At 43.2% G+C, this 18,771-nt stretch overlaps 1 protein-coding gene across 1 annotated transcript in view; it reads right to left on the bottom strand.

The window, feature by feature from the left end:
- NT5DC1 (5'-nucleotidase domain containing 1) overlaps positions 1–18,771 on the bottom strand; it is a 1,533,630-nt gene that overhangs the window by 1,211,831 nt on the left and 303,028 nt on the right. The window contains exon 6 of the mRNA XM_078648807.1: positions 7,769–7,850. Within this exon, the coding sequence (XP_078504933.1) occupies positions 7,769–7,850 (82 nt within the window). The remainder of the gene's footprint in view (positions 1–7,768; positions 7,851–18,771) is intronic.

Raw genomic sequence — 18,771 nt, 5'->3', positions numbered from 1 at the left:
TCGACATTGAGATGTTTTGTAGTCACAGACTTCCATACCCAAAAACACAACGTTTGTAAAGTCAAAAACACTTTGTGAATCAGAAAAGTATTTCCGAGTGGCTAAGGGGCATTTGAAAACCATTCTGAATCACAAACACAAAGGGAGCGAAAGAGGTGCCCTGCCATTTGAAAACTGGAATGCTATGTATCAATAGTTTGTGACTGCAGGCCCAACCCCGGATCACTCAAAGACATTAATCTATCATATCCACAATAATTGTAAGATAATTTCCTCTTTTATGAGTGAGACACAGGAAATTAATGCAAAGGGGGTATATAGCTATTTCATGGCTGAGCTGACATGGTGTAAACTTTCTATAGAATTATGAAAATACTTTTCTGTGTAACTCTTGAAAAGTGTTTCATCGTGTTTAAGTTTCCCTTTTAGCGGAATACCAAACTTTATAATTTTCAATTTACGTATCTCTTTTACCCATTCCTCTAATGACGAATAACAGCCATCTTTTCTGTATATAAATAGGGGCTTATTTACAAGCCCCTTGCGCCACTTTCGCGTCACTTTTCCCATGTTAAAAATGACACAAAAGTGGCGCAAGGGGCTTGTAAATCTGCAGCATAGTGTTTTCCCATGAACATGAACGCAGGAGGTGGTTGATGTGCGGACGACACATACTGATTATACCACGAACATTTGATCCTATGTCTATGCTGTCCTGCCTTCGAATTGTTGGGTGGGCTTTGCTACATTAGGGGAGGGGGGAGGGGGGCCGTTTATTGGGTGGTTACATCTCAGGTTTTCCTTCTTTACAACAAAAGTAAAAGCAGGACTGAACCACAGGGCGAAGACTATCCACATCGGGCCTTTTGTTGGGCCAACATGTATATGTTGTATCTAATTTGCCGCCCGACCTCCGGGTTGTGGGCTAAATGGCCGTGTATCAGTTCCGCAATAAAAATACTTTTAATAAAAAAAAAATTAAAAAATGAACGCAGGAGGTCTTACAACCTCTACCCATTTGCAAATTTCTCGTAGTATACTGGGTAAGGTTCACACCTGACCTGATCAGTCAGGAACTTTCCTCACTTTGCTCGAACTAAACACCAGGAGACCCACAGTGATTTTGTAAAATGCATAACAAATAAATAAACAACTAAATAAATACTTCCATTAGATAATTCATTAATATTTGGTGCCACAATCCGTCACCTCCTAAACGAGCAACATAACCCTAATAATGCCTTTATGTGTGATAGACCCATTGCCACTGTTCACTGAAGATCTTTATTGCTGAGGGGGGTACCATGTTTTATGTAGCAAAGAAGTGAACTGAGCATGCATCAAACGAATATCAGAATGTTTTACCAGTCATAAAGCACACATAAGATTTCCTGTACTTCACACTTTACTATTCATGTCCCTTTGAAAGCATCGTTGTCTCACAAATGCAGGCAGTAAAGGCCATATGCCTCGGCTATTATCACTCTGGCCACATGGTTTTTATCTGAATTAATATGCTTAAAATAATAAAAAAATATATTTTCATATCCTGTGTATTGCTGCACTTTTGCCGATTCTGTCGAAAATAACCATTAACTAACACCTATTTCTGCATATTTAATGGTTTTATGTAGCACTCCTGAGTCATAAGGTATTTGTGCATTTATAATAAGCAGAGAAAGTGGAAAAAGGTTCTAACAGTAAGTTTACAGAGCAGATTCAGTGGGAAGAATGAAACTTAACGGTACTCAGTGTATCGACCTCTAAAATAAAGAAATGTTAGTTGACCATGCTGGGCTTCTAACTGCTGCCTTGAAGGTTGCAAAATTATTTTAAAACTCCTTCCATGCTTATAACGAGGCCAGCTCGTCATGAGGCACTCATGACAAGCTGGGCTTGTCATAACGGCCGCGGCATTCCCACGCGCAATTGATTCCCTGCCTGTGCGGGAGAACCAATCAGTGGGTGGGGTCGTGACGAGCCCAGCTCGTCATGAGCAGAGCTCCACGGTGCCTCATGATGAGCTGGGCTTGTCACGAGCACCGCGGCGCCGCGGCCTCCCCTCCCTCCCCCTGCGCTGTGGGGGAATTACCCCCGTGGCGAAGGAGTTAAGAACAACTCTTTTCTGAGCAGGGCAGCATCCAAGATGGCATTTACCTTAGTGTGGCTTCAGTAAGCAGGGCCGGCTTGTAGGCCAGTGCAACTGGTGCAGCCGCACTGGGCGCTGACCTGTTGAGGGGCGCTGACCTCAGGGGGGCGCTATGTTTAGCAATAACTTATGATTAGAGAGATGAGGGGCACTTTTATCCAGTTTTAGTGAGAGAATCTGGGGAGGCAGTCATGGGGCAAGGAGCATCAAAAATGATTGTCGTCCCAGACGAGGTGAGAGCGGCCACTGGATTGGGTGCAGAGCCTGTGCCCTGTGGGCCCATCCCCTTCCGGCCGTCGGCTGTCGGTTGAGAGGAATAGCGATACAGGCGTCAGTGTAAGCGGAGCAGAGGTGCACAGCAGGTAAGTATTTTTTATTTTTATTCTTATATTTGATCTCCGCCCCTCCCCAACCCGCCGCCCTCTCCACCGGTGGCCGCCCTACCACTTTAGGTAGTCTGCGGCTGCCACTGCTGGTCAGCATCTAAAATCTCAAAATAGACCACAATTTATAATAACATAAGGTCAGTGAGGGCTGCAAACATTTTTATACAAAAGATTTATGATCTAATTAATACTTGGGTTGGCTTAAATCAAGATTAGGTGAGGCAGAAATAGTCATAATTGAGCGTTTGGAAAAACACTGAGATTAGCTTTTACTTAATTTACACAGAATGACCTCACCTTCAAGATAAAGTAATAGTGCATATCATTTAGGTTACGTTAAACCCAAGCAAAGTGTATGTATTTAAACAACCCTTATCCGATAGATGTTCAAGACATAACAATAAGAAAAAATTATATTGTCATGGTAGTCAGAATCAAATTTGCGGATTAATTCTGCTATAGCATTTGTTGTACTTCGGTTTATTCTCATTTGGAAATATTTTACAATTTTAAAAACTAGAGCCCACATTAAACAAAGATCGGAAAACCTTGAAAAGCCCACTAACATTCAATTTGGAGGACACTTTTAGGTCCTAGGGAAACTGAGCTATCATGAATAAACGATTGGATTGGGGATAGAAATTTGAAAGAGCTTGGAGCCCATTCTATAAGAAAGCACAATGCTCGCCTCTCACTGGTCTCTACCCCTGATTTCCTCTTATTACCCTAAATTTTGCACACACTGCCCTAAGATCCAGTGCCATTATGCACTCCCCGCGTCAATAAGACCCTAAAATTGTCATATTCACTGAGTTATCCAAGAGTAAAGCCCCTCTTCTGAGAGGACATGAAATAATCAACCAGCAAGGAAAGAAAGAAGGGGTGAAAGAGACGAACTCCCCAACTTTCATGCGTTAGAGGGCAAACTAATAGGGGGCAACCTAGGCGACCACAGCGTCTCACAGGTCTATCGCTCCTTGGTCCGGAGGAATACCCCAGACTCATTTTTGGAGCTGCACTCCACCTGGGAGCAAGACCTGTAGGCCTGGCAATGACTGGATGGCGTCTCGCGCCTCCCCAGGGAGCATAGCGAATTCTGCACGACTAAGTCTTATTCAGCTGAATTATTAACACAGGATCTACCTTACACTCCACAGGCTTTGCCGAATGGGGGTGATCGCCTCGTCCATGGGTCTGCGGTGCACAGTCAATACGGGGACTTTCCAGCATCGGATTGGTAACAAGGGCACTCAGGCAATGCCCAAGGGGCCCATACCCGAATTCCAGTTGTAGGCTGCTTTTTTTGAGCCGCCTGGGGGCTGAATTGGGCGGTTTCTGCGTTGTTCGATGCCGCCAGCGGGCCAGTGGGTGCCTGAACGGCCTTTCTGGAGGTAGATGGGCATCCATTACCTCCCTTTTATAAATGGGCAGAGGTGTCACTCCCTTTCTCTCGCTGGGCCAGCCCATTAATATATGCATATTGAGCGGGGGCAAGGGGCCTGAGCAAAAATTGTTTTCACTTGTTTTCAGGTGTGCGTCACCAGTGTAAACTAATTGTGCATTTTTTTTTTTAAACCCTCCCCCTTTTTTTATAAAATTTTGCCGAAGCAGTGCTTCACAGAAAGGCAATATGCAAATGTGGGTCACTTTTTTTTAGCGGGCCGATTTTTAATTCCAATCCAACCCTGGGACTATATGCACACCACATGGGGGTGTCCCAGCCTTCGCCTATTTTGGGAGGGAGAACTGAACTGCATGAGGAACGTCTTGCGCCAGCCGATACCGTGTAACCAGGGCACAAGTCCTAAAAAAAGAAGTGGGGGGACGCGGTCACCGGAAGTGACGTCCCGACAGGAAGTGATGTCACGAAAGGTGGCTTGCACCATCGGGCTCATTGCCTCCCCTTGCTCACCCCTTAGATGTGATTGCATCTGAGAGCTCCAAGCTCCTCGTCCCAGAGAGGCCAAAGAGTGAAGTCCAGCTGTTTGGCAGGGGGGACGGCGTCCACCTGGTAAAATAAGTGGGGGGACGCCGTCCACCCGCGTAGTACCCCTACTTGAGCCCTGCGTGTAACCCGAAGTTTATCCTCCTGCATATCATGGACGACAAAGAACTGTCTCGGTGTGCTATGCATGACACTTGTTTGGATGGGTCTCATGCTGGCAGAGAGGGATGCTGTGGGTGGAATCCTCGCCATCGGTGACCGAATGGGAGAGGGGAATGGATTGGTGCATGGTCAGAGAACAGCCGGTTTATGCGGCTCAGTGATGCCCTCGGGAAACACAGCAAGGTTTGGGGGAAATTGGCAGACTATAGGGGCATACTTCTTGAAGGTGAGGGTTCTACAGTTCTAAGCACGGAATCAAGTCGTATATGGGGCCGGGGCACCAATCTATGCATGATGCATGAATACGCAGTTTCTGTTTGGGGCTGGGGGTGAGGACGGGGAGGGTTAACAGCCTTTACGACGCGGCTGTTACACCGCCGTGCCGTTACAACGCAGTCTTTTCAACGCAAGTCGTTACCACGACTTGCGCTGGAGGGCGCTGCAGGACAAGGAATTTTTTAATTTACTATCCAACACCTTCCCTACTGTATGTAGGCTGGTGTTGAAATAGTAAATTAAAAAGTTCCTAAGTCATCCCCCCGGGGGGCGGCTATTGCAGTACGGTTGAGATTCATACAATTTAAATACCTGCATCGGGCCTATTACACCAGGGAGAGACTGTGGAGGGCGGGCCTTATTGCTTCCCCAGATTGCCTGCGCTGTGGGGCCGAGAGGGGCACATTAGTGCATACTGTGTGGTCATGTGTGGGCCTGGTCCGGTTCTGGAGTGGGGTATGGGACTGCCTGTCGGAGGTGCTAGGGTGGGAGCTACCTCGTACACCTCGATTGGGTCTTCTTCATGTCCTAGAACAAGTGGGTGGTAACGTCTATAAGCGCCATCTCCTGCTGTTGGGCCTTGTTGTGGCCAAGAGAGACCTGGCGAGGGCCTGGAAGAGTGACCGTGCCCCCCCACTTGGCGCCTGGAAGGCGGGCTTAGACTTCCTCATGGGGCTGGAAAAGCCGGTGTTTGAGGCCAGGGGCTGCCCTAGGAAACACTACAAGATCTGGAAGCGGTGGGCGGACTACAGGGACCTGACCTTAGATCCTCCCAATGTAACGGATGATGGTATGTCTGATGATTGAAGCCTCGGGGCCCAGATAGCTCCAAGACACTTAGTGTGTTTTCTCTTGTTTTCTGCAGCTGATTGTGATCACGTGCATCGGGTTAGGGTGGGATAAGGGGTGGGTAGTTGGTACTGTTGGGATTGAGGGGGGGATACAGGGGCGGGTTGGGGTTAATCGAAAGTTTGAGCCATACGTATTTTCTACTGTACTTTGCATCTTGTCGTGTTCCCCTGCTCTTGGGGTGCTGTACACTTGATCTGCTTGGACTTTTAATAAATACGGTTTTGAAAAAAAAAAAAAAAGTTCCTAAGTCCGCACCCCCTCCAACGCAAGTCGTGGTAACGACTTGCGTTGAAAAAACCGCGTTGTAACGGCACGCGTTGTAAAAGTACGCGTCGTAATGCCGTACATCCACGGGGAGGCGGGGAACCATAGACAAAGCTATACTGTTGTAATTTTCTTCTTTTATGTTACTATATCATGCAAAACCTAACTAAAGGGTAATTCAAATGTAAAAAAAGAAAAAAGAACGCTTCTATGGAGAATGTGCATGTGTGTATAAACCATACTGTTCTTAGCATAGTTGCTATAATTGAGGATTCCAATCAATTTGAGCATGGATAATGGTTATATGCACACATAATTAAATGATAGAGAGGTGTGATACCTCATGTGCGAAGAGGACTACCTCTTAGTGTACCACTCAGATTTATGAGTGTACATGAGTACGTGTAATCATTAGGGTATTGTAGATATTGTGTATATGCACATTTGTATGTGAAGTTTGTGAAATGTATATATGTACTATTATTGGTGTTTTTTTGATTAATTTATGTGAAATCAATTGATGTGCCCGAGACCTGCCCATTGGTATGTGTATCTAATTGAATCATCAGTATTTGTAGCCATATAAATAATTGAGAATGTCAGGGTAGTTAATGGTGCCTTAGACGGAAATAAAAGAGTTATTTATCCCTCCATACTTCTTTGTTTTGCATTTTGTACATTGATTTGAGGCAGCTCTCCTGCCACCATCTGATAATTTCACTGTTGTTTAGCACATGCTTACAGAAGCAACATTACCTGTTTAATCAGGTTTACCTTCATACAGACAGTAAATATGTTTCTATTTAACATTCCACAGCACATAGTAGCCCATTTAACATCACGTCCTACACACTCTTCTTCGGGAAGATAATGTTTTCTTCCTTAAGTATACTCCTTCCCAAGATAATCTAACCATCACTTCCAATTGTTTGAATATTGCTAAGTTTTTAGAAAGAAGGGTGCAGATTCCTGCTGTCTGACCAAGACCAGGAGGTGAAGGTCAGACATAACTTCACTTTCCTTATTTATGGCTGGGCTATATATATGTATTCTCATTGCGAGATGTTCTCTCTCCTTGAACCACATAAAATGTCTCAAATAACTTATACAAATGTACATGACAAAAGAATTGCTGGGGACATGGGACTGACAGGTTGTTTTCCCTCCCAAGTATATCCAAGTGCCCTTCCATTGGAGGATGAGCTCTTAACGCCAAAACGAGAGCAATAAAACAAGAAACAAAACTGTTTAACCTTTGGGAGCAACATGCATACTTAGAACATTAAATAAAAAACGAAAACATACAATTTGTTAGCTATAGCAAGAAGCAACATGGTGGAAAAGCCAAGACCAGTAGCAAATGTGGTTTCTAGAACACCGAATTTCTGCTACAAGTTAAAAAGGTAACCAACTACTAAACACGAGTGCCCTCACATGGCAGTTAGAGGAACTACATATGCGAGTAAAAACGTGAACACTTCTCACTATTGGGTGCATTTCTAAACTTTAGCTGCCCCTCCCTTCCAATCACAGACAAAGTAGCAAGTGAGTAACCAAGAGCAGCTGAGGAAAACATCAGCCTTGTCAGAAAATGCCTTTACATTTGAAAAAAAAAGGAGAAAGCTAAAAAACATTATCAAAGATCAAGTGAAGGGGATAATATAAAATATAAACTTTGGTTTGCCAATGAAGACAGGCATACTCACCAATCCAATCAATCTTTGGTTCACTTACCTCTAAAAGCAGAGCTATTGTAGTTGTGTTCTATTGCAGCAATCACGTCCTTCCAAAAATCATACTTTTTTGTACCTTCCCTCTGCAAATTTAATAGAATGTAGGGTGTGAATACGGAAATATCAGTAATCATCTGAAGTTTGAAATGTCTTTGTCATTCTAAACACACATTGTACTCTAGGCATGGGAGCGTTGCTGCATTGCACACTTTCTATTCTTGAACTGTGAATGTGATCGAAGAAAAACGACTTTGCTGTGAGTGGAATACCATCATATGCCTTAGGACCTCATTATACGGGCCCTTTTAATTCAGATGGGACTGGAATTTTAATATCCGGAGGAACACCACAGATCTTTGATATTTCACCTAGAGATTTCTGCTGCCAAAAGGCGGCAAACTTCAACGTGCTGCCGCTTGTGCTGCATCGGAACCTAGGACAAAGCACATTTGATCTGCACATGTATCAATCTGAAGGAGGAGAGGTCTCACCTGCTTAAATGAAATTAAATTAAATACGAGTATCCTCCGAAGTGGTGTCCTGGCGCCGGGGGCCCTCAGGAAGATTAAGCAAGCTATTGCCCAGAGTCACATGGTGCTGGGCTAACCTGCCGCCGGCACCGGGGATCGAACTGTGAACCCCCTGTGAACCCCGTAGTCCAGAGTCAGGCACCTTGGCTGCTGCACCACACCTCTTCCGCGGTATTCCTACACGGATACCGGGTGTGAATGCTTGTTACAAACCAGAGGACCCGCAGCTAAACTGCAAGTTGGTAACAATTCTGATACTGGTAGAAAACAAACTGTCAAGGGCAAGCACAGAAACGGCCCCTGGAATACAAATAATTGCATCTCTTAAATCCCAAAACATCTATTTTTCCAGAGGGGGACCCTTCGTCTGGCCTGGACCTGGAACTGTCACTGACCATGTCATGAGTGATGTAATATGTGACGTCATCAGCAGTGCATTGCATGCGCGCAAGTTATAGTGAGTCCAACTAACTATAACGTGGGAATTTCAATGGTTTTATGTCAGTAAAATTTCCAGCTAACTATAACTGGTGTCAAACCCATGGTTTTTTCAGTGAATTTAATAGGTTTTTTTAAATGCTAATTCCTAACTATAACTGGTGTGAAACCTATGTTTTTTTCAGTGAATTTTAAAGTTTTTTTTAATGCTAATTCCTAACTATATAAGACCTGAAAGCCCACCAGGAATCTCCAGTATGCGCCAGGGGACTGCATTGCAGAGAGGTGTAATGAAGCCACGCCCCTTTTTACACCTCTCTGCAACGCAGCCCCCGTGCATGTTTGAAGAGGGGGAACTAATTCCCCTTGCATACTGGGGGCCCCTGGGGGCCAACTAGCCCACCTGGAACCTCCAGTATGCGCCAGGGGGCTGCATTGCAGAGGTGTAATGAGGCTATGCCCCTTGTTACACCTCTCTGCAACCCAGCCCCCTGCCGCGTTTGCAGAGGGGGAACTAATTCCCCTTGCATACTAGGGGTCCCTGGGGGCCAACTAGCCCACCTGGAACCTCCAGTATGCGCCAGGGGGCTGCATTGCACAGAGGTGTAATGAGGCTATGCCCCTTTTTACACCGCTCTGCAATGCAGGCCACAGAGGGGGGACTAATTCCCCTTGCCTACTGGGGGTCCCTGGGTCATATCTGCCCAAACACCGATATTCCGAACGATTGAAAATGACTTTTCTTGAGAAACATTTGGATTTGGATTATCATGTCCTATACTTTGGAATTTTTGAAAGACTGACTTTGAGGATGCTATAAATTACTCAAGTCTGCCCAAATTGTGTGGGTAAAATTGATACCTAGTCACTTTGAATAAGAATGTACTTACGTCTCGTCTAACATTTGGAAGAAATATCTAGTTATATGACAACAGGATACCGACATAACTTGAAGGAAATAAGAACGCCCTGAAGAAGTTCTGTTGTACAGAACGAAACGTTTCGGCTGGCTGTGGTACATAAACTTAAGGAAAATAAAAGCAGTTGAATATACACCAAGATTCAGCGCTTCAATAAGGACTCTAAGGGATATGATTTGATTGGACTTATTGTGCAAGTGGTGCTGTGCCAAACTTTGGAATATTCTCCACTACTCTCTACTACTTAGTCTCTCCTACTCCACTACTCTCAAATACTCACTCTCTACTACTCATTCTCTACTACTCTCTACTACTCTCTCTCTACTACTCATTCCCTACTACTCACTATCTACTACTCTCTACTACTCACTCTCTACTACTCTCTCTACTACTCACTCTTTACTACTCACTCTCTACTACTCACTCTCTACTTCTCACTCTCTACTACTCTCTCTCTACTACTCACTCTCTACTACTCACTCTCTACTACTCTCTACTACTCACTCTCTACTACTCTCTCTCTACTAGTATCTACTACTCAAACTACTACTCACTCTCTACTACTCTCTACTATTCTCTCTCTCACTCTCTACAACTCTCTACTACTCACTCTCTACTACTCACTCTCTACTACTCTCTACTACTCACTCTTTACTACTCTCTACTACTCACTCTCTACTGCTCTCTACTACTCACTCTACTACCTACACTCTACTACTCTCTACTACTCACTCTCTACTACTCTCTACTACTCACTCTACTACTCACTCTACTACTCTCTACTACTCACTCTCTGCTACTCTCTCTACTGCTCTCTACTACTCTCTACTACTCACTCTCTACTCTCTATTACTCACTCTCTACTCTCTACCTCTCTACCACTCTCTACTTCTCTCTCTACTAGTCTCTACCTCTCTACCGCTACCTCTCTACCTCTACCTCTCTACCTCTACACCTCTACCTCTCTCTACATGCACACATATACACATATATATATGCATATATATGCATATGCATTTATATATATGTATGTGTATGTATATACATACATATATAAACATATATAATCTGTATATCTATATAAATACAAATATAAATGCATGCATACATATACATATATGCATACAGATGCATGTTATTTACATGAAAATTTAAAAAACACTAATAAAAGCAAAGCTAAAAAGCCACCTCATTACAAACAGAATGGCTTTAACTTAAACGAGGGCGAGATCTATTGCATTTTCAATGCTTGTTTACTTTGGTTCCATCAAGAAGGCATTCAGATGTGTCACACATTTGCCATAAATTCTGTATCTTAGCACTCTAGTTGCTCATTAGATCACTGTAGTAAAGCTACTGCTCACCAGGGAAGTCTGCTGCTGGTATTCAAAGTGCATGTTTCAGTTTGCATGTCAGAATTTCTTTAATGAAATTGAACAGGATTTGAGAAGTCACTCAAAATGTCCCTAATTTTTCTTTCTGCAGCACTAATCATACTTTCTATGGCAAAATATACCCCCTCATTTTGTTCCTTTTTAAGTTAAATGTTTTAAGAGTTACCACTTTATTCCAATCAAGTTGGCTTCAGGTGTACCATACCTTTGTAATAAGTAGGACTGTTAGCGCTCTAGTTGTTCTTTAGAACACTCTGGGACATTCTGTCATTGGGCTATACTTGGGCTACATCTGGGTGATATTTGGGCTACATTTGGGCTCTTTTGTCTCTGGTGGCCATCTTGGGAGACTGCATGTCAGAATTTTTTAATGAAATAGAAGAGGATTTGAGAAGTCACTCAAAATGTGCCCTAATTTTTCTTTTTGCAGCACTAATAATACTTTCTATGGCATAATATACCCCCTCATTTTGTTCCTTTTTAAATTAAATGTTTTAAGAGTTACCACTTTATTCCCATCACGATGGCTTCAGGTGTGCTATACCTTTGTAATAAGTAGGACTGTTAGCGCTCTAGTTGTTCTTTAGAACACTCTAGGAGGCTGCAGTAGAACACAAAGGAATCAACTGTCAGTCTCTGTCCTTGTTGGATGTACATGTTTTACTGAGAATGTCAGACTTAATTCTCACATGACTGAGAAAGATAATGTGAATTTACAGAAAATATGCTTTCAGTTTAGCTTATAGATCCCCTTCCAAACCACTGTGGGAAAATCATGAGATATTAGTTTTCTTTCAAACATGATATATGATATCACAGCAGAAGGCTTTTTCACATGGTAAAATCACCTTAGAACACACCACAATTCCTAAAATGAGTATGGTACCATCAACAAATGATTTATAATGTAACTAAAGTCCTAAAACCCTCTATTAACTACAATACTTTTTAATGAGGTGCTATCATGTATATTGGTCCCAAGATGGCTGCCAACACTTCTTGGATGAAGTGCTGACAGCCAATCAGATCAGATGTGTGGTTAGGCTCCGCCCAGATAAATATATTTGTTTGAACCTAAATTACTCAAAATCCACTGGAGCACATATTTTGAGACATAGCAAAGGCACATCGGGCTACCAGTCCCTACAATTTTGCCAAGTTTTGTGGAAATCCATTCAGCCGTTCGGGCTAAAAGTGAGTCCAACCGCCCTATGGAAATTAACATGGGGAAAACACGTTTTGGGACTCCCCTTTTATCTCGGCCCCCGCTTAACCATATACAATAAAGATTACTAACTTACTTACCTAGAGTTTTCAGCTGCCAAAAGCATCAGATGAAATACCAGGGCAAAATGAGAAATTACTAGGTAAATGGCGGCCAGAATTACAGATTGCCCTGCCATTTACCTCATTTCATTATGAAAAATCGATGTTCTACCTAGAATCTCAGTTACTTTCTTCGGCCCCTTCCCCAACTCCCCGCCCTGCAGGTGACACTACAACCAGTTTTCAAAACGATTGGTGGGCAGACCTATGATGGATTAAACCAGCAAACTCATACACCTACCGTTAATAAGCTGTTTGGAAGACCCCACAACACCAAAGGCTCCCCCAGGAACTCATAGAGCTCTCTTCTTTAGGTAGTACACTTCAAACTCAAGGCTCAGCCTTGCCCAAGGTCCCGGAGACCAACAAGAAACACAATACAGTGTAGTTAAGAGACAAGGAAGATGAAGTCCATTCACATGCAGATAAAAAAGTAGAAATCATAAAAAACGCGCATGACCATTTTCTACAATTACCCCTCCTATGATAACCATTAGCTATGGAGAAGGAAATATTAAATAGCTAGTTGTAATATTTAGCAGAACCTGTGTCAATCCGCTGTCAAGCCGTGAATGGTCCTGCTGAGCCTGCAGATCAGGGTTTAACCAAGTGAACAATACTTGGACTTTGAAGAATTTAGTGATCTCAGTTCATTGAAGCGAAATCTGGTGAAGGCTGTGCCAGAGGTGGACTTCAAAATCCCAAATTAGGTTTTCAGGAGGTTTGGACGAAGCAGCCTTGAGGCAAAGAAAAAACTAAAGGCAGAAGGAAGGTTCTTGATATGAAGTAGTTGGACAATTAGCAGCCTGATCTAGGGATTTATTTTCCAGATGGCTTTCCAAAGCAAAATTAGGTGCAACATTTGAATGGGTTTCCATGACCGGCGATCAGCTCAGTGTGAACTCCTGCCAGAAGCCTCTAAAGGTGAAAATATGCTCAATGTGAGGAAGGGAATTGCTGGAGGCAATACAGAACATACATTCCTCTGTATGGTGCGGTGATCGGTTCTGGGTATGGTTCCTCTGGCTCAAAGTAGTCCAGATGCAGATGGCATGCCTCTCGACTGAGCTCACTGTTTGCCTCTCATTTGTGCTTCTGGAACTTGTACATAACTTGGATGTAATTACGCATAGGATTCTGTTGCCAAATGACACATTTTAAGCAAAAGGAACAAAAGATGGACGGAATGCTGAACAATGCAAACATTCCACCCCGTCACAATGATCTGGGTTTAATCTATTGTTCTTTTGCTTACCACGCCACCCGAGTTTGGACCCAGCCATGTGCAAATCCATTTTGACCCTGCTCCTCATGGGAACAGTCCAGCAAGAACTGCCAAATCAGGTCCTCCCTGGACCAGAAACAAGCATCCTAGGACCGATTTCGGGGCATCACCCTTCTTCAGCCAGGCTAGCTTGAATCCAGTGGTGCAGTGAGCACGGGACCCACGTCTGGGCATACCCTTCCAACTTAGGGTGACAAAACCAAAAGCAATAAATGATGGATGAATGCTGAACAATGCAAACATTCATTTCAAGTCACAAAGATCTGAGTTTAATCTATTAAACAACAACTTTTAGCACATGTGTACCCTTGTGCTAGTGGCCTTGTTTAACTTCCAGCCTTACTGTGTTCTAGCAACCTCTCTCACAGCTTCTGACCTTGTAGACACTTTTCTGCTTGTGGACCTAAAATAGTCACATGGCATTTTCTACCAGGTTTAGCATCACAATAAAAATGCACTACACAGGTTTATAGGCACTTGGGTTCCAAAAGAAAGAAAATCCTAATGCTACAATGAAACAGCAGATATTTCAAATGTCCTGTGGGCAGAGTCAGGAAAAATGCATTGCTGGCCTGGGAAACTCCTGACAAGTGAGGAACTCTTCAGTTTGCAAGAGGGTGGTGCTTCAAGGGTGCCTGATAAGGCCACCTACAACATAGCATTGCGTAGTGAGAATACTCAATATTGGGATTTTCAAGACAGTATTGTATATCCCTACCTATCCCATCCTCCCACTTTTACAGGAGAGTGGGTATAAGAATCATCACAAGAGTTGCAAATGTCATACTCCTATTCTTTCAAGGTTGTTACAATTATATATGTATTCTTGCAGTGTTATATAGCGTAAAGTTAACCCAAAGGAATTGGAGAACTCTATATGAGCGTCAATTACATTGTATAAGGTCGGATTCACTCTTTTTTAGGCAGGTTGGGATTAAGAGATTGCGCAGAATCACAGGATGTTGAGCCAATGCCAAGTCTCAAACCTGGTTCCCCAGTTTTAAAGTTGGCAGCTCTGGCCTTAACTCCATATCCACAACGTAAAGCCACATCCATATTACAAAACGTGGTGGGGGATATGCTTTCCACTCATAATTTTTTCTTGTGGGCATCTTCAAAGAAGCTGGCAGCTGAGCGCCGGTGAGTACCAGATACTCCCTCTTCAAACTTCTAATTAAGTAGTGGCCAAAGCTATTGTTTTTGAGGTTCTGCGTAACGCCGTGGTCGAAATACTGTCAAGTTAGACACCCATCAACTCCCTGCGAAGGCTGATCTTCATCTACAGTTTATACTGTGGGTCAAGAATGCTGTGCACAATACCACTAGAACTGGCTCGTTTAATGTATGTTTGCTTTCACATAATTCAGCCCCAGGTGCAGGCATTCTTCATGAAGATGCATGGAATCTCTTTTTACTTACTGAGACCTGAATGAATGCAGTTTAGACCCTGGATTTGGCTTTAATAATTTCCTACGGCTACAAAATTACTCATATTAATAGGCTAGTGTGCACAGACACAGAGGAAGAACTGCCATTATATTTAGAGGTGGCTGGATTGCACTACGATCAATGTAGGTGTTTCCACTCTGCATAGCTTTCCTTGCATTTCCTGGTAGCATATCTCCCACCCAAGTTTGATGATAATTTCTTAAATGAGGTTTATGAGTGGATTGACCATTTGTCACTGCAACACCAACATTTAGTAGTGATTGGTGATTTTCACTTGCACATCAACGACGCCTAATTTTAAAGCACATGCAAAAACAACAGTTGATGCACAGAATGCAGAACAATGTCATACATTCACCCCAGTACAGAGATCTGGGCCTAAATCCATCCAAAAACGATGGATTTAGTCCCAGATCTCTGTACTGGGGAGAATGTATGACATTGTTCTGCATTCTGTCCATCAACTGTTGTTTTTGCATTTGTCACTCGAGTGGGACGGGTATGCTCAGACGTGAGTCCCGTGCTCTCCATGCCACTGGAGTCAAGCTATCCTGGCTGATGAGGGCTGAAAGCCCGAAACCGGTCCTAGGATGCTTGTTTCCAGTCCAGGGAGGACCTGGCTTGGCAGTTCGGCTGGACTGTTCCCATGGGGCACAGGGTCAAGACTGATTTGCATATCGCTGGGTTCAAACTGGAATGGCATGGTGACCAAAAAACGATGGATTTAGTCCCAGATCTCTGTACTGGGGAGAATGTATGACATTGTTCTACATTCTGTCCATCAACTGTTGTTTTTGCATTAATTTTAAAGCACAGCAGTTTCTGGAAGTAATGAGCTCTTATGGGTTAGTTCAGGGTATTCAGACTGTTACCCACTTAAAAGGACATACTCTTGCTCAGATATGGGCACCAACAGGTTTAGTCAGAGAGGAATCCTATACCATTGTAGGAAATTACCACCTTTTAATGATTTACCCCCAATTGATGGCCTGTTTTGCTGGAAAAAGAACTCTGTGCACTTTATCCCTGCTAAACAGGAGTACAGTGCCTTTGCTGCCCCTTAAAACATGTCTGAATTGGCTTAAATCTGATTGGTGCAATTAACTTTTCTATCAATGGTGAGGCTGCAACTTGTGCACAGGAAAAATATAGATTGTATACTTTAATCTATAACCTTTGATCTATATCAGCTACAGACTCCATTCAAAGACATAGTTTATATTTAATACAAACCAAATTTAATGGAGAAGTTACATTTTATTAAATATATTGAAAATTGAACTTTTAGAAAGTTACCTTTACCCTGACTAGAGCTGCGGGAGGCTAAATTGCATTAAATCCCAAGCCTCTTTCCAGTCTGTACATGGCCTGAAAAAGGTGCGAAAACTGCTCCCAAAGCAGAGACAAATGGCTGGGTGCAGGGAGGAAGACGAGTTAGGGTGAACCCCGGAACGTCGTTAACCAACTTCAAGGGAGCCTGTCCTGTCACAAGCAAAAGTTAGATGTCATCTGGAATGCCTAGCCTTTGACCCTGTAGTCAGCCTGGCACCAGACCTGGTGGGAGATAAGCTACTACAGGAACCAGCTGTAAGTGACCACAGAAGAGGGGACTGCTAATTGGCTGGACCTCTGTAGTGAAAGAGACACTTTTGTAGTCTGGCACCCTATGATGACCTTCCACTACCACCATTTTAATTGATTTTAGTGTGTTATTTTACCCTAGCCTTAATGTAGGATGGTCCTGCTTTTGCCTGCTTCTTTTCTGTAATCTTGCTGTCTTTCAGTGGGAGCTGTTACGGAGTGGAACAGTCTTGCCAAGAGCAGAGCGTGTGGGATGTGTAATTGAAGGTGTGCAGTTGTGCAGGAATGTGTATTGTATTGTGCATTGGTGAGAATTATGAGTTCTTACTATTGCTTTGACCATTCTTTTTTCTGACTTTACCTTGCTTTATGGCAGTGCTGACTATTGCCTTTGACAAGCTCTCATGTCATCTTGCTTTGGACCTTTCTGTCCTGCACAAAGCTGCAGAGCTGAAGAGGGCATGTTTTGCTTTCCTCCTGTTTTTCACACTTTTCTGACTGGAGGAAACCGGTTCTTATCAGAGGAATGTACATGGTCCGTCGCAAAGCCATAGCAAAGGCCTGATCAACCGATGCCGTGGCCTTGGAGCAGACTGGTACAGGCTCTCATGAGAATGAGAGGGTGAGGCTTGCTAGAAGCTTCGTTATGTTTGGATTTGGATTAAAAGGGGGAGCCTCCACTGGTCTGGTGGAAGTTTGGAACTTTGGAAGTTTGGGAGTTTGGATTCCGAGTGAGGGCAGACGTGTCTATCTCGGATTGAACCCTGTTTGCTGAGCTCTGATCCCCGGCTGTGTAAAGACTGCCCCCAGCCAGAAGTGGGCAGTGTATGCATCAGGTGATGTTTTGAGTTTTGTGGTTAGTGCCATTGTGATGTGAGCCAGTGGCTGTGATCGTTTGAGGTGTTTTCTTTGTGGTGTGGGAGGTGCACATTCAGAGTGATCCTCTACTCTGTATATATATCTTTCTGATCTCTTGCAGGACGTCCAGTGTATCTTATCTTATATCAGTTATTGCTTGTTTATTACTCAGTATTATAGTTTGCTCAGTTATTGATTCATGTCTTTAGATTACAGGTTTGCTACATATATTTGAATCTAATGCATTTGGTATCTGAGACAGCCTTTGTTTAGAGAGTATTATGTAATAAACCCAAAGCCTTATTCTAAAAATGATAGTCTTTGCAAACTCCTTTTCAAAAGCTGCTGTTTGTTTTGTGTTGAAGTCTTGCTGTGCCAGGGGTGGTAAGACATGCTTAAAAGTGTATATTATTCAAAGGTGTAATGATATCTTTGCCTCCCAGGTGGGAGTGCAGTGATTGGGTGTGGCTTATAAAGCCACATTCAAAACAACCCCACCTCTGGGTGGGCACACAGTCTCTACACAAGGGGAGAAGGGTTTCCCCATCTTGGACTGAGAGTGAGCAGCACTGTAGGATTGTTTGCAGGAGGGCAAACGGGAACTGCTGAAAAATTGTATTTTCTTTAACTTCCAGACATTTTACTGGGACCAATCGACTTGGTGTATCCGATCAGGACTCAACTGTGGTCAGCCTCATATCGCGCCTAGGTGCCAGCCAGCCACTGCCATAGACTATCACTGGAGCTTTGTATTCTGTAGCACTGTTTCTACTTAAAACTTAAAAAATGCATACCTCCACTTCCCCTTATCATATTCTTTTCATTTTTGGTGTATTTTTTGTTTATTAAATGTTACTCTATTTTTATAATTTGGTTTGGGATTTTTATTGCTTGGTATTTTGACATTATTACTATTTTGGTACTCCATAAATACTTTACACATTGTCCTAATTTAAGCCTGTCTACTCTGTGTCGTAGCTACTAGAAGGTTGAGCTCATGTTAATTTAGTGACTTGGAGGGTTCACTCTGACAAGATATGCTAATATTCTTTGACGTGAGCAGATGACCGCCCCAAATAATAATCCACTTTCTTACAGCTATTCTTCCATGGACTGACAAAGACCTGACAATGAGGCCTGGCACATTTTTAAGAGAGGGTTCTTACATGTTGTGGACCAAGAAGTCCCATTTAGGTATATTAAGAGCAATTGGCATAAGCCAT

The sequence above is a fragment of the Lissotriton helveticus genome, chromosome 6 (assembly GCF_964261635.1).
Source record: "Lissotriton helveticus chromosome 6, aLisHel1.1, whole genome shotgun sequence".
Taxonomy (NCBI): Eukaryota; Metazoa; Chordata; class Amphibia; order Caudata; family Salamandridae; genus Lissotriton; species Lissotriton helveticus.
The sequence above is the reverse complement of the archived record's forward strand: the minus strand, read 5'-3'. Positions and strand labels throughout refer to the sequence as shown.